This window comes from Syzygium oleosum, unplaced genomic scaffold (genome assembly GCF_021117445.2).
Source record: "Syzygium oleosum isolate NSW1041296 unplaced genomic scaffold, Sole_v2.1 Sole_v2.46, whole genome shotgun sequence".
Classification (NCBI taxonomy): domain Eukaryota; kingdom Viridiplantae; phylum Streptophyta; class Magnoliopsida; order Myrtales; family Myrtaceae; genus Syzygium; species Syzygium oleosum.
In genome coordinates, this window is record NW_026607530.1 from 1,038,472 (window position 1) to 1,053,412 (window position 14,941).

The 14,941-nt window shown below is 40.4% G+C and overlaps 1 protein-coding gene across 1 annotated transcript; it reads left to right on the forward strand.

Annotated features, from left to right (window-relative positions):
- The first annotated feature begins 5,220 nt into the window (after nt 1–5,220).
- On the forward strand, nt 5,221–11,146 carry LOC115687379 (uncharacterized). The gene is made up of 6 exons (XM_030612908.2): nt 5,221–5,421; nt 6,680–7,660; nt 7,976–8,146; nt 9,050–9,192; nt 10,663–10,773; nt 10,945–11,146. Exons 1-6 carry the CDS (start codon nt 5,275–5,277, stop codon nt 11,024–11,026), a joined length of 1,635 nt encoding a protein of 544 aa, XP_030468768.2. The 5' UTR covers nt 5,221–5,274; the 3' UTR covers nt 11,027–11,146.
- The last annotated feature ends 3,795 nt before the right edge of the window (nt 11,147–14,941 follow it).

Genomic DNA, 14,941 nt, shown 5'->3' on the forward strand with positions numbered 1-14,941 from the left:
ATAGGATCAAAGGTTTAAAAAATGATGTTAAGACGAGAGAAATATAAATTCAGAAATGTAATTCGAGAAAATTATGAAATTAACCGATAACGATTATATCATAAACTTTTCCATTATTGTGCACCAAGAAAGCATGAACGTTCTCCGGTGAAAGGACAGCGATAGTGAGTTGGTAACAATCAAAATTCCCCACCTCTTCCTCTTTCTCCCTTCTTCTTATTGTAGAATCATTTTACTTTTTTACATTGACATTTTAGAATATCTGACTAATTTTGTCGGATCACGACATATCCCTGTTTCTGTGGTAATCGAAGGCTAGAAAGTGTCCAAGTGGCCTAAAATTAATTACCTTCACCGGGACATGAATGTACAATCGAGCTTCCTGATGCTCAGTTTAGCGTCGAGTCTCAACCAACTCAACCTGTTCGTTATAAACTAATAAGAATTTGAAAAAACTTTTGTATCTTTTCTTTTCCCTTCCCGGCTGAATAAGCACAAGCACGGTTTTTGAAAATCAAGAAGTAGCAAAGATTTGAAGCACAAACTTGTTGGGAGGTTCATTGTGATTTATTTAGAATACACACAGAACCAAAGAGCCAAAGTGAGATTCCACTTAGTCGGCACGACTGAGCGGCCTCGTTGGACATAGACTGAAGCAATAATGGACTGAATTAGAGTACAAGCTTCCGGCCCATTAGTCTAATGGTGGTAGTGGTGAGGCTGAGGTGGCCCCGGAGGGTGATGGGGCAGCTGGTGCGGCGGAGGTGGCCCCGGTGGCGGCGGCGATTGCAGGGGTCCTGGTCCATGGTGGAGAGACCCCGGAGGCGGCGCGTGCGGGGGCGGCGGGCCGGCAGGACCGGGGTGGGGGTGATGAGGGTCGTGCGGGGGATGCATGTGGGGTATCTCTCCTTTTGAGTTTTCCCTCTTGTGGTTGGTTTTTGTATTCTTGGTGTGGCTAAGGCAATAGAAGAGGGTTGAGAATTTACAGTGCGGAGGCAGCAAGAATGGAACAACATCAATTATTGGTAGATACTTTCTCTTGTACCCAAAAAAAATGCTTGTATATCAAAATATGTTTTTCTAGGGAAACTAAATATTACATAAAAATAAAATAGACCCTTCTTTTGTGGAAAAAAAAAGCTGGACCGTGCATATGCTTGGAGATATAAATTTTCATTGATTTTTCCTCCGTTTCATATTCTGTTTTATGTGGCTATGCTTGTCCCTAAGGATAAGACAGTGAAACTAATTGGAAGTGCATCACAAGCCATTGTTGAGTACGTCGCATATGTCTCGGTAGTGTCGTATCCTTTGTGGCGGTTCTTCGTCTACTGGTCAATGCTCTGTTGGGTATTTCTGGGAGAAAATGATATAAATGATCCCGAACTTTTGTCAAATGTGTAACATGATTCATGAGCTTTTACTTTATTCAGTGTAGTCTCTGAATTTTGTCGCAATGTGCGATGTGGTCTCTAAACTTTTAATCTGTTCAATGCGATCGATATACCATATTCAATTTAGTCCCTAGACTATATGAAGTATTCAATACTATCCATGAACTTGAATTAATGAAATGACATTATCGAACATTTTCATACAGTTGATGGACTAAATTGAACATTTACCAAAAGTCCAAGGATTACATTGAACAAATCAAAAGTTCATGAATCACATCGCATATTGGGGTAAAGTTAATGGACCATCACATTAAACAAATTAAAAGTACTGAAATTACATTGCACATTAGGTCAAAGTTCATGGACCATTTGTGTCGTTATCCCTATTTCTTGTGATTTCATTTCGTTGGTCAAAAATTAGAATATTATGAGTCACAAAATTTAATTTTGACCTGATTGCGTGGAAATGGATTCGTATGAGATGTGGACCATCTGAATACCATTGCCCCCAAATCTTTTTGGTGTCACCTATTCATTTATATTGTCAAACCGTCCCAAGAATTAGCGGTCTATCTTTTCTCCTTTCCTCTTTACCCTCAATTCGTTTTTTTCCCACAAAAAGAGAAATGACACGTACAAGATTAGTGGTCTCTATTGGTGGAAGTGACCGTCCCTATCTCAACCACATCAAGAAATGTTAGAACTACATATACAAGTGCCAAGTTACGGTATTTTTTGCACATTCTTTTCTCGCGGATCATATGTGAAATTATACAATTAAGAATGTCATTTAAAAATCTCAAATATTGTCGTGGAATAAAGGGGAGCTTATACTTATGATCCTAAAAGGAATAAACATGTTTCGCTATCGTTCGAATCAATAGGATCAAATGTTTACAAGGAGAAACACATATGGACGAATCTTCAAAAGGGATACTTAAATGCTAACAATTTCGAGATGGGTCTTAACTTAAACATTAACCAATCATACCATTTTTGAGAGTAAAAAACCCAAACAAGTTATGGATGTAAGGATGCACATCAATCCATCCGGTGTTTACTGATACCCTCTGTAGAAAAGTGTTGAGTTATTCAATCCTTATATAGGGTTTTGTTCATTTAGAAGGTCCTTACAGGCATGAATGCATTGAAACTGGTTTACTGGCTCCTCTCCTGCTTGTCACCCGCAACATAGCTCCTTACAAGTCGAAGGGTATCGAGCGGGCTGCTGCTTTAAATGCAAGAGCTGACGAGCCTGATGAGCGTCTTGCCTCTGGACTTCCCGGAAGCTGGCAAGACTGGTTGAGCTTTCTTTGCCAGTTCCAGTTCCATCTTTCTGCACACTTACGTGGTGCGAAATACCGACCGATGCGACTATCTTCGAGCCTTTTTCATTGCTCACTTCTGAGAGAAATAGATCCTTAGATTCCAAGGGACTATGTTTAGCTCAGACTAAAGGATCCTTCAGATCTGTGATCAGTCTTTGGCATTCTTGATCACGGTATCCTCCAAAGGGTTTCCTTTCCACCAAAACCTGCATATCTCCCGCATCCCCGCCGTCGCCGAAAGCTTTTAATACGAGGAACAAGATTCATCCGCGCCATGTCGATGCCCTCGTCGATGTCCTTCTTCATCATCGGCGAGTCTTTTCTGATCATCATGTTTGGGGTCGCGTTATGATCACCGAAGAGGCTGTTCCAGAAGAGATGCGGCGCCCAGACAGACATGAAGAGTGCTTGGGTGAAGCTGATGACGACCAGCTTGTTGCTGTTGTTATATCTGAAAACGAAGCCTTCACTCCTTAGTGTTCATACAGACAAAAGTCACTGGACCCTAAAAAATTTAAGTATTGCCTAAGAAAACAAGGCAGCGATCTTCAACGTGCGTATTCAACTTCTATATTTACGTTGATGTTACTTACTTCTGTCATTTTCCGGTTTTGCATTGTATAATTGTAACAAAACATTTCATTTTCTTTCCATTTCTAGCTCCGGTGCGGTTCGATACATAGTATGGCCGCGGGCAGATACTCACATTAAGTTTTCCATTCTAACTTGCCGAGTGAGCAACCGTTTATTCTGAAAATGTAAAGTTCTTTTGAGTTCTAACTTTCTACCGGTGAGAAGAATTATTGGGACTCACGACACACAGAAAAGTAAGGGTGCGAATGGTAACCATTCTGCTCCAGAAATCAAATTCTTGCCAGAAATTGATTTCTGGAATTCTTGCCAGAAATTGATTTCTGGAGGAGAAATCTGTTTGGTAAAACATGACTAATTCTGCTTCAGAAATTGATTTCTGGAACAGAAATCTGTTTTAATTTGTTGATTTTTTTTGCACCTAAAAAAATTTAAATTTTACTCAAAGTGGGTAGCCACATGTATTATAAGCCATTCTGTAAAGTTTTGAAATTTTTGATTTTTTTAATTTTTTGGGCACCTAAAAAATTTAAATTTCACTCAAAGTGGGTGGCCACAAGTATTTTAAGCCATTTTGTGAAGTTTTGAATTTTTTTTTTTTTATTTTTGGGCACCTCAAAAAATTTAAATTTTACTCAAAGTGGGTGGCTTCTGAGATATTCTAAGCCATTCTGTGAAGTTTTGAAATTTTTTTATTATTTTTTATTTTTTTGGGCACCTCAAAAAATTTAAATTTCATTCAAAGTGGGTGGCCACGGGTATTTTAAGCTATTTTGTGAAGTTTTGAAAATTTTTATTTTTATTTTTTTTGGGCACCTCAAAAAATTTAAATTTCACTCAAAGTAAGTGGCCACAGGTATTTTAAGCCATTTTGTGAAGTTTTGAAATTTTTGATTTTTTTTGGGCACCTCAAAGAATTTAAATTTCACTCAAAGTGGGTGGCCACATGTGTTTTAAGCTATTCTGTGAAATTTTGAAATTTTTGATTTTTTTTTATTTTTAAAAAAAAAAATTCATCAAATTTCATATTTTCCCGAAATCTGACTTTTTTTTATTTTCTGGAAATTTTTATGAATTTTTCTAGAAATTTTCAATTTTTATGCATTTTCTGAAAAAAAAAATTGTGAGAAAATAGGGAGAATGCATTCCGGAATCAAGAAGCTACAAAAAGTAGCTTCTCTTTTTCTTGCCAAAAACTCATTCCGGAATCAAAAATGCATTCTGGAATCAAGTATTTTTAACAAACGCATTTTTATTCCAGAATGCAAAAATCGCTCCAGAATGCATTCCGGAAATTTTTTAACAAACGCCATTCTATTCCGGAATGCATTCCGGAACAGAATTTTTATTCCGGAATGCATTCCATGCGCACCCTAAAGAGCCATTGATTGGTGATTGGCAAGCAAGGAATAAAAGGGTCGAGACTTTCGCCACGCGTGACAAATGGCGTAGAAAATATTCCAAATAATTTCAACAAAAGCACATCGTCGTTAAGCGAGCGAGACACACCGCAAATTCAAACCGAAGAAATGACACTCCCCCTCGCGACAGTGTGCCGGTCACGTCAGGCCATTGAGTTATAATTTTGACATTCTCGAAGAACCGATCAGAGCCAAAAGAGACATATCGAGATAGAAAAAGTCTACAAAATGGCCGATAGGCGAGCCATCAGGACCCTCAGATCTGATACCAAATTTCGAGACGCTTTTTTAATTTCGTATTTTAAGGGCATTTAATAATTCTTTCCTTAAAGATGACGAAAGCAATGGAACCGAGTCCTCCCAACGACTCGTAGTTTATATGTCCGAAGACGAAAAGAAAAGTTGTCCTAAAGTCAACAAGGTCCCTCATTTCTCTCGTCTATATACAACGAAGACGACGAAGAAGACCAGGTCTTCCCTCTCTCTATCTCTCTCTCTCTCTCTTGCTCGCTCTCTCTCTCTCTAGGCGAAGCGGAAATGGGTGCGAGCAGCAGCCGGGCGAGGTCCGGCCCCTCGCCGTCGTCGCCGCCGCCGCAGCAGCAGCCGCAGGTCGGCCGCCGCGCCGGGCGGAGGAAGCTCTCGTCCCTCGTCTGTGGCTGCTCCCCTTCCCACGCTCCCGTGGAGGTAATCGCGATCGGCCTTCCCCCCCTCCTTTTTAGCTGTCGCTGGTCGCTTGTTTTGTCCGTCGTTTCTCTTCGCTGATGATCGGTTCTGTGTTCGAGTTTCCGAATCGCGCGATTTTGGGATTGCTTGAGGTTGAACGATGAAATCGGTCGGATCGTTGAGCTCTGAAAACCCGTTTCTTTGCTTTCCGAGAAATTAGGTTACCCGGTTCGATTTTCGTTTTGTCGATTTTGGGCTGGATAGTATCGTATCGGTTGCGCGGCTTTGCAAGTAAGAAATTGACCGGTAGATGCAGATTTGAGCATCGAGAGAAACCTAAAAGGAGCCTTTTTTACGTCTCTTACGAAGAGGGGAAAAAAGAAGCTGATGTTCCATATGCACGGATTCGAGCTCTGCTAAGCTCATAACTGTGTCGAAAGGATCTACCTAAATGTCTGAACTGTTAGGCCACACAAGTAGTATAATTCATTCTCTTTAAGCTACAAATAATAGGCCAAGTGGAACCTATCGGTACTCCTCCTCCCTTGCTAACTTGATGAATGATGGAGATAGACTTGTGCATGGAGGAGACGTTAAGAGAATTAAGTCAAACAAGAAACTCGCATGGGGCTAATCAACTCGAGTATGATAGAAGTTTACATTCAATGTAATTATCGGGCAAGCGTTCATATCTTAAAGCTCCAGCTTTTTAGTGCTTGCAACAGTAGCATCTTCCTTAAGTTCTGTTTCCACCACATACTGAGCAAAATGGGATAAGGCCAAACAGCCACATGTGATGCTCATGTGAGTTTGCCTTGCTCTTATTCGGGTGGTTGTGTTATTTTACTTGCTATCCATTTGTTAAAGAAAAGAGCATGAGGATCAATCATTGGTTTGGAGGGTGTGCACTGGTTTGGAGAGTTGGGGCGCTTTACTATGGTGTTGGGTCTCGTTGGTGTTTGAGATATGAGAACCTATTGTTTAGTTAGATGTCTGCTGAAGTCTAAGTGTCATGTCATGACTCAGATGACTAGTTGCAGCAATCTCAACCCATATTATAGCAGGGAATGCTGGTAAATATGTAAGTCACCAAGCAGAAGATCTAGCATGGCGTTCATGATAAGAAGCTTTTCTTACTTAACTTTACAAGTGACAGTATTTGGTAGTATGTTTTGTAATGGTCACGGAACTATGTTATACTGCATATGGGTTCTCAAGCTTGTCTTGATGCCTTGATGGAATCTAGGGAGCAACTGATTCGTGTGCTCTTTCCTTGTAGATGGAAGATTATCCAAATGAATGTTTGGTTAATTCTGCAGAACTTTGCGATTCCAGTGTTACCAAGTTTCAGGAACCCAATGAAGGGTACACGGTCTCCGTTGGAGAAATACAACCACTGCACTCTGCTACTGGACCCAGAGCCATGCCCACAAGTGAAGAAACATTGGATGAAGTAGAAGGACTAGGTGTTGGACCAAAAAGTGAGGATAATTGCCTGTTTGAAAGCAAGGAAATTATTCCTTCTTGTCGGGTAAGTGGATCTAGCGCTGACGATTTTAGTAGTGACAAAACTAGTACTGCCTCTAGTACTTCATTTATGGAACAACAATCTTCAGACATGGTCTCTGTAAGTGTACCATCTAACAAGGATGCAGTCGGTGATATTAATAATCCAGTGATGGAGGGTGTATCAGAGATCCTACCTGAGGTTACACATGCTAGTGGGTCATCTCATGAAAGACTCCAAGATGAGCATCGCCACACCGAGGCTACTGAGAATCAAGCGAGCGAACTTGCAGATGCCCATACTCATGACTCCGTGTCGCCCACTTCTGATTTTCCCTGGGCTTTCAACTCACAAGGAGATGAGTCTCATATGCAAATGACACCTTCAGCCTTTGAATTCCTTCTGTCTGCTGGAGAACAAGGCCAAGAAACTGAAGGCATAATTCATGTTGGTATTGTGAATATATCCTCCAGTGCATTGTCTGACAGTAGGAATGATACAGGTGATTGGGACACCAGAAGGAGTAGCAGAAGATTATTTTGGGATGTTTTTTCAAGAGACAGTTCTGTAGGGCGCAGTGATTCTTCTAGTATTGCATTGTCACGAGATGATCCTGATTATCTTGGATTTCATGAAAGATGGATGGGTGGTTTTAGAGGTGATTTGTCCGATCATTTCTTTGAGGGTGATTCACGATATCTTGCGGGTAGAATTCACAGGTCACATCATCGACGTCGTCGCCCAAGATCTGAGGTAATTGATTCACATTTTTTGTGAGTGTTGTGTCATGCTTTTGTCCATTATTTTCAAGAACCTTGAGTATTGTATAACGTAAGTAGGATTGAGCTTCTGGCTTTGTGCATTGGTAGATGAGCATCATTTACCTTTCATAAGTCCATTGTATGAGGTTTCTTTGGTAACTCTGCTGATTGTTTTGCTGCTTCTTAAGTTTAATAATTGCAGCCCCGTGGGCTTTTTGTGTTATGATGCAGTATCTTTTTTCTTCGTAAATAAGTTGCTTGAACTCATAAGGGTAAGTGTCCTCATCTTTTTGTCAACTATTTGCAGATCTGGGACAGACTTCGTTATGGCCTCAGTGAGAATGGTGGGCGAACTGCTTTCTGCCCTTCAGGGCTCCACCCTGATGGAATGTGCTCATGTGATTCATTTTCTGTGTCTGAGTCCAGTACTCATTCAAGCATATCACGCATAGTCATGCTTGCAGAAGCTTTATTCGAGGTTCTATGTCAAATCAGTTTTCCTTTATTTCACTTCTATGTGCTCTATTCTGTACTAGATTTACAGCAAAATTACTTTTGTTTTTGCTTCAGTTTAATTTTCTGTACTTCTTGTTTAGCATTTTACTCACTGTTTCGTGGGGAAAATGTGGTTTGGTATTTTATCCTAACTGTTCGTGATAGGAAGGTCTACAGACTGCAACAAATAATAACAGAAGATTGATCATAGAAATTGATAGCAGATCAGGCAAAGATATAATGCTCACTAGTATTCAACCTGGTGATATCTTTTCGTTTGCACTATAATTCCACGTGGTTGCGTTTGTCTGATAGCTATGTCTTATTCTACCTGTAATAGTTCTTTGAACTGCTTATTTGGCTCTTTCAATAGCACCAGTTCAGTCAAATTGTTTATTCAGATGGCCTTATGATGCTAAATGTTGAAAGTTGTGATGCATGCATCCATTGATCATTTAGAAAAGCACCTGCTTATACAGCTTGATGTACTTTATTTTCTCTTCATTGGGCAGCACTTGTTTATGTTGATGGTTTCTTCACACTGGATGGTACAATTAGAGCACCGAAGTTACTTTACAATGTGACTATGGGAAACAGTAGTTCTGCCTAGTTTGCTGAACAAAAGTATTACCGTTTCCCTTTTGCTCTTCTACTTTGTGGATTTGGATGTGATTATTCTGTTCGAACTGTGTACATTGTAGTCAAGATGTTATGTCTTTTTTCTTTTTTTTTGAGAGTTGTAAATTAACATTTTTGCTTATTGTTGCACAATGGTATGATTGGTGACTCTAGTCTTGGTCAATGTTTTCTCCAGCTGGGTAGTCTTTGCAAATGTTTTGAAGATTTGATTCTAGTTTAATATCTCACTTATATTCCTGGCTTACAGGTATTGGACGAAATTCATCGCCAACCAATACCCCTTTCCTTGTCAGCGACCTCACCGCCAGCCCCAGAATCAGTTGTTGACTCTTTTCCACTCAAAAATTACAAAAGAATCACCAATGCTGAGGAAGGAGAGAATGCTGAACAGTATGTTACTGTCAACTAAGTCTGCTATATGTTTCACATATTTGTCTGCTTATATTGATATGTGCACTTTCATGCTGATTATGGGTAGCCCAGAGTAATTAGCTAGTCAATGTGACAAAAACAGTCAAGTTAATAGTGAGATGAGTTGGTGTTGCATTTTTGTGGAGTAAATTGCCCTCAGGGTATGTTACTGTCAACTAAGTCTGCTATATGTTTCACATTTTTGTCTGCTTATGTTGATATGTGCACTTTCATGCTGATTATGGGTAGCCCAGAGTAATTAGCTAATCCATGTGACAAAAGCAGTAAGTTAATAGTGAGATAAGTTAGTGTTGCATTTTTGTGGAGTAAATTGCCCTCAGGGTTTTTATGGGACGGAGGGAGGGAGGGTTGCAATTGTTAGCCAGATCCCTGTACCAGAGTTGGGGCGCCAAGGCCTCATGTGGTGAGGTGTCAGCATCCTCTGACTTGCTCTAGCAGGGAGGGCACAATCCTCTCATTTCCCCCTAGACAATTGCGCTCAACACCACATGTTGGACAAACTCAAAAAGAGCAAATCGCAATTGTTAGCCAGATCCCTGTACCAGAGTTGGGGCGCCAAGGCCGCATGTGGTGAGGTGTCAGCATCCTCTGACTTGCTCTAGCAGGGAGGGCACAATTCTCTCATTTCCCCCTAGACAATTGCACTCAACACCACATGTTGGACAAACTCAAAAAGAGAAAATACCGTATAATTAGGCACGGAAGTTTTCTGTGGAAAGTTGTCTAGCAAACAGCCAAAGTGCAACAGCTGAAAGGATTTGCAAAAATCTGTGCATCTGCAATGAGAAAGTGTGGGTCATGGGAAAATTACTCTTTGCATCCCATACTATAAGCATGATCATAATTTGTGTACCGTGTTTGAAAAACTGCAGTTACTCATTAGCAAATAATTTTGCTTTCTCCATTAGTTTAACCATTAAATTGCATTTTACGCACATATACTAGCATGCTGGACACTTGAAAGCATCTGTGGATCAGAGGAACAAAGAGAAATCACACAAAAAGCTTTTCAGAGAGAGAGAGAGAGAGGGAGACATAGAGAATCAGCTGGTTTCGTTTAATATAATCGATATTTATACGAGAGATTTTGTTAATGGGTGTCCTGGGGAGCTTGTTAAGTATCAAATTAAGAACAGTTTGCTATTTCCAATGCAATGATGTCTGGCTTATGTTGTGTGTGATCAGTGTATTAGAAATCAAAATATTTCCTTTTTGAGTATGGTTAACAAATGTTCCATGGGGAATAGTTTACAAGACCCTCATGAGAGAAATTGCTTCCTCGGTCACAATAGCATTTAGGCATTAAGAGGTCATGAAATTGAATAGAGGATGCAGATGTTAGCTAGAATACACATTCCGTGGATCCAACCCGTACTTTTGAATATACTTGGTGTGGAATACTATTAATTGAAATTTGTATGCTGATAGGTGCTATATTTGCTTGGCTGAGTATGAGGAAGGAGACAAGATCAGGGTTCTTCCATGCCACCATGAGTATCATGTGGCATGTGTTGATAAATGGCTAAAAGAGATACACGGGTATTGTGCTACCATTATTTTTTTCAGATGTTCTCTCCTTTATCGATTAACTCTCTGGATTATTTTTCTATAGATGAAATGGAGAATTGTTGTTTCATCAACCATATCTTTGTCACGATTTCGATTCATCTAATTCTGTCTTTTTCTTGTTTTCTTTTTGGTTCTCTCCAGAATATGCCCACTTTGTCGAGGTGATGTTCGCGAAGGTTTCAGTGAATGTCCTATGTCCAATGCTGAAATATCTTCCCTTTAATGATCTTTCTACATACACATGAATGTAAATAGGGATCACCATCTACTCATAAAATGTCTTTACAGCTTATAAAATCATCTATATCTTACTTTTATATATCTGAAATCTATATTTAGCAAATAGATGGAAAGATCAAATTATGCAAGTATCATGGTTTCGTTGCGATGCAGTTTTGCTGATGATGAAGCAATTCTGTAGTTGGTGTTAATCTATTATTTACATTGTTACTCTGAGCTCATGTAAGTCAAACATCACCTGACCCCAAAGACTTTTGATGTCTGTTGAAGCAAATCCATCGTAAGTGGAATTGTCATTTTGGTGAGGCGTCGTCTGTAAAGTTGGCAAATGAATTAATGTTGCTTCAAGACTTACATGAGCTCAGAGTAACAATGTAAATACTAGATTAACATTAATTCATTTGCCAACTTTACAGACGACTTTTGATGTCTGTTGAAGCAAATCCATCGTAAGTGGAATTGTCATTTTGGTGGGGCGTCGTCTGTAAAGTTGGCAAATGAATTAATGTTGCTTCAAGGAAATTACCTGACTTCTAGGTGCTATGGCACTGGATGCATGGATATACTGACTTGAAGCAAGTTCCTAATATCTTACAAAATATTTGAGGGTTATGCTGTGCATGCTGATAGCATTCCAGGTAAGAAGCTTGAACTTGGGAGGAGCTTATTCCTCTTTTCTGAATAATTCTACTTGGATTTCAGATTTTCTTTCCCCCTTTGGCCTGAAAACTACTGTGAATTGCCCAAAAACAAAAAAAAAAACTGTGAATTGATTGAGTCATTTCATGTGAAAAAAAAAAAAAAAGGAAGCAGTAAATTTTTCTTTGGTGCCGGTGGAAGATTTTTAAACTGTTGTCAGGTTTACAAGGCAATGCCCTTGCTGCTTTGGAGATTGGGTCTGAACATGAGTATTATGATGCGAATGCAGCCACACCAGTTTGGGCACTGTCTGCTTTGTGCCTGAACATGTAGGCCAATGTGACTCGACTAAATACCATTTCTTCTTGCAAATGCTGATGATGTCTTATGATTTTGCGGAAAATGGCGTTTCCCGGGTCTGTTCCTAGGTTGGTCAAAATTGGGTGTTTACGAAGAGGGTGAAGAGTGTTTCTTTTTTATTTAGGCATGTTAACATGGTTATGATGTATCAAGTAAATGGTATCTTAGAGTTACACATTGCTAGAAGTGATTGCGCTGTCCGTGGATTTTACACACAAAAATAAATCACAGTTGCTCGCGCAGATTTTCAATGTTTTTCGGGATGTCAAGATTTGACCTTGATACAATGGATAGCTGTTAGATGTTCCTGGAGCATTGGACCTAATGTAGGGGATGTATTGCTTCATGATATCAAGCCATGAAAATGAGTCAGACCGTCAAGTATAGTCATATCAATTTCAGGTTAGCCGTGCTCGTGTCGTGCTGGATTTGGATCTTGGCCGGGAGATGCGTATCGCGCGCTCGTTTCCGAGTCAGTGCTGTGGTGTCATTGGTAACCCTGGCATCGCCATGGTGGAACGTGAAAGGTAAGGAAAGCCAAATGATGACTCTTGTACTCTAGCTTTGATCAAAGTTAGCGTGATGTATGGCGACGTTACAAATAAACTGACAAGACGAGAGTTTTCCCTCTGTCCCATCCACACTTGGGTGATGGAAAAAGATGGCGATAAAGGCGAAAGAAACGTAAAGACAAAGTGCGATTTCACTGTCTGAAGTTATCGCCGGGTTAGCTAGGAACGGTGGAGAGTGCAAGGTGGAACGTAGCTATGATTTCAAACCTCAAAGACTTCAATTATGAGAGGACGAGTTAGAAGGCGATTGGCTCGAGATCTTGGTGCACAAAACCTGCTTTTCTCCAATAATTGGGGCTCGCAGAAAGAAGCGCCACCATGGTAGTGATGTGGGTTTAGGGAAGGACAACGACGTTCTCTTCTAATCATTCTGCTGCTTAGTGCTTTGCTCTTGTTGAGATTTTCTTTTCTTGGGGGGCTCTTCCATGTTATCGGAAAGACCCATCTAAGGCAACATCTTTATCTTGTGATAGAAAGCTTAGTCCTTGGTGGTCCTCTCTCCATTTAGGTCTAGAAGATAGGGGGGCCCGAAATCGAACCCGCACTTAGTAAGCGCCTTAGTAATCCGACAGCGATATCCGATGAACTGAGTGTAGGAAACCTTTGAGGTTTTGTCGTCATTGCGGATTTGATGGAATATGATATTATAGAGAAGAAGGAAATCGTTCGCGCTCATTACGTCCAATTCTTTATTTGGGCAGAGACTAGACATGAGGGTGTATTATAATAGGTGCAACCATCTCCCATGCATAATCATTCCTTCCTTGGGTAAACAAATCGATTAGGGTAGACTAATTATTCGAAGATTCACTTGACATCTATACGTAGCGCTTCTACAAACTTTAGCCATATACATAAGACCGCGATTTTCGTTTTATATGGTCGATCGCAATCCTACACGAGTTACCTAGCTCTTATCGAGCGAACGACCGTTCCTTTTAAGTTCAACACCGTGTCCCCGTTAGTCGTTGATGGAGGATCCACCAAAATACTGTATATAAAACGTTACCGAGCGTAATAGGCTACAAAAGTGGCGTGATTGACAAACGCCCTTATCGCTTAGGGATTAGGCAAACCAAAGCTAGTCATTCAATTTGACCTCTGTAATCGAATCAAGCCAAAACTCTTAACTTCTTCGGGCGAGAACAAGTACAGGAGCCTGCTGTTAATGTAGTGAGTGAATTTGGCCTGCTTTACGTTTTTCGAATGCTATAACGATATTAAAAATGTCAAAAGTTTCGTACGGCGCACACTTTAGTGTCGAAAGTTTTCGCCGGCTCATTAAGTGATAAATCAGAGAAAAAATGATCGGTTAAGTGTCTCTGGCAAGAAATTCTGACAAAAAATAAGAAGTTTAATTTGACTTAGCATTTTTATATTAAAAACAAGTTCACGTGGACCTCCTAAACGATGTTGCACAAAAGGACGTGACTGGCTAGCTTTAAAACAATATCACACGAAGCCCAAGCCAAAAAACGACGTTGCACCAGCTTCTCTAAATTTTGTCGCGCTGTGATGCTTGCGTTTTGTCCTCTCTCCCTCTCGCTATCGTTCGGTCACCGTCGCCGTTGCCGTCGGTCGCTCGCTCGCTCGCATGCCATCTCTATCGCTCTCACTCGGTCACTCACTCAAGGTTTGTCATCCTCTCTCACTCGCTCAATTGGCTGGGAAAATTAGGGTTGGAGGGAAAATTTAGGGCTCGTCGAAACGAATTTGAGCCGCTCGTCATGCTCTTGCTCTCCATTTGTAAGATTAAGCCTCGGGCGAGGGTCGACCTCGCCGGGGGCTCGAGCTCGCTAGATCCTGACGAGGTTGATCCTTGTCTATGGTCAATCGCTAGCCATCGCAGAGGCTCGGCGATTAGTGGGGAAGGAGGAAAAAGAAAAGAAAGAAAATTAACTTAAATTAAAAAATAATTAAAAATTTTGATTTTTTTTATTATAAAAATTATCCATGTCAGCGTCGGACGTGTCCACGTCATTAATTTCCTGCCAAAATTGGTTGAAAGGAATAAATTGGCAAATTGTCAAAAAGTTTAGGACTCAATCGGCACAATTAAAATGTTTATAACCGAATTAAAAAACATATGCAATAGATTTAAAGCTTTTTCGATAATTTTTCCTTAAACTTTTTGGAACGTACTGGATGTTGAATACGAACACGATTAGCAGGGTCCAGAAAACGATTGCTTTCTGCGAGACCCGGTCAGCACGATGCATCGACAACGCCACAAACTCGCTCCATTCTCGACTTTTCCTCGATTCCTTAGCGAGAGGGCAACAAAAGACGAGGAATCTTTTCTCTGCGGGAACAAAACATCGTACGAG

Coding starts and splice junctions, on each gene's coding strand:
- LOC115687379 (XM_030612908.2), top strand. CDS start 5,275: ATGGGTGCGAGCAGCAGCCGGGCGAGGTCCGGCCCCTCGCCGTCGTCG. Junction 5,422..6,679: donor CTTCCCACGCTCCCGTGGAG/GTAATCGCGATC, acceptor CTTTCCTTGTAG/ATGGAAGATTATCCAAATGA. Junction 9,193..10,662: donor GAAGGAGAGAATGCTGAACA/GTATGTTACTGT, acceptor GTATGCTGATAG/GTGCTATATTTGCTTGGCTG.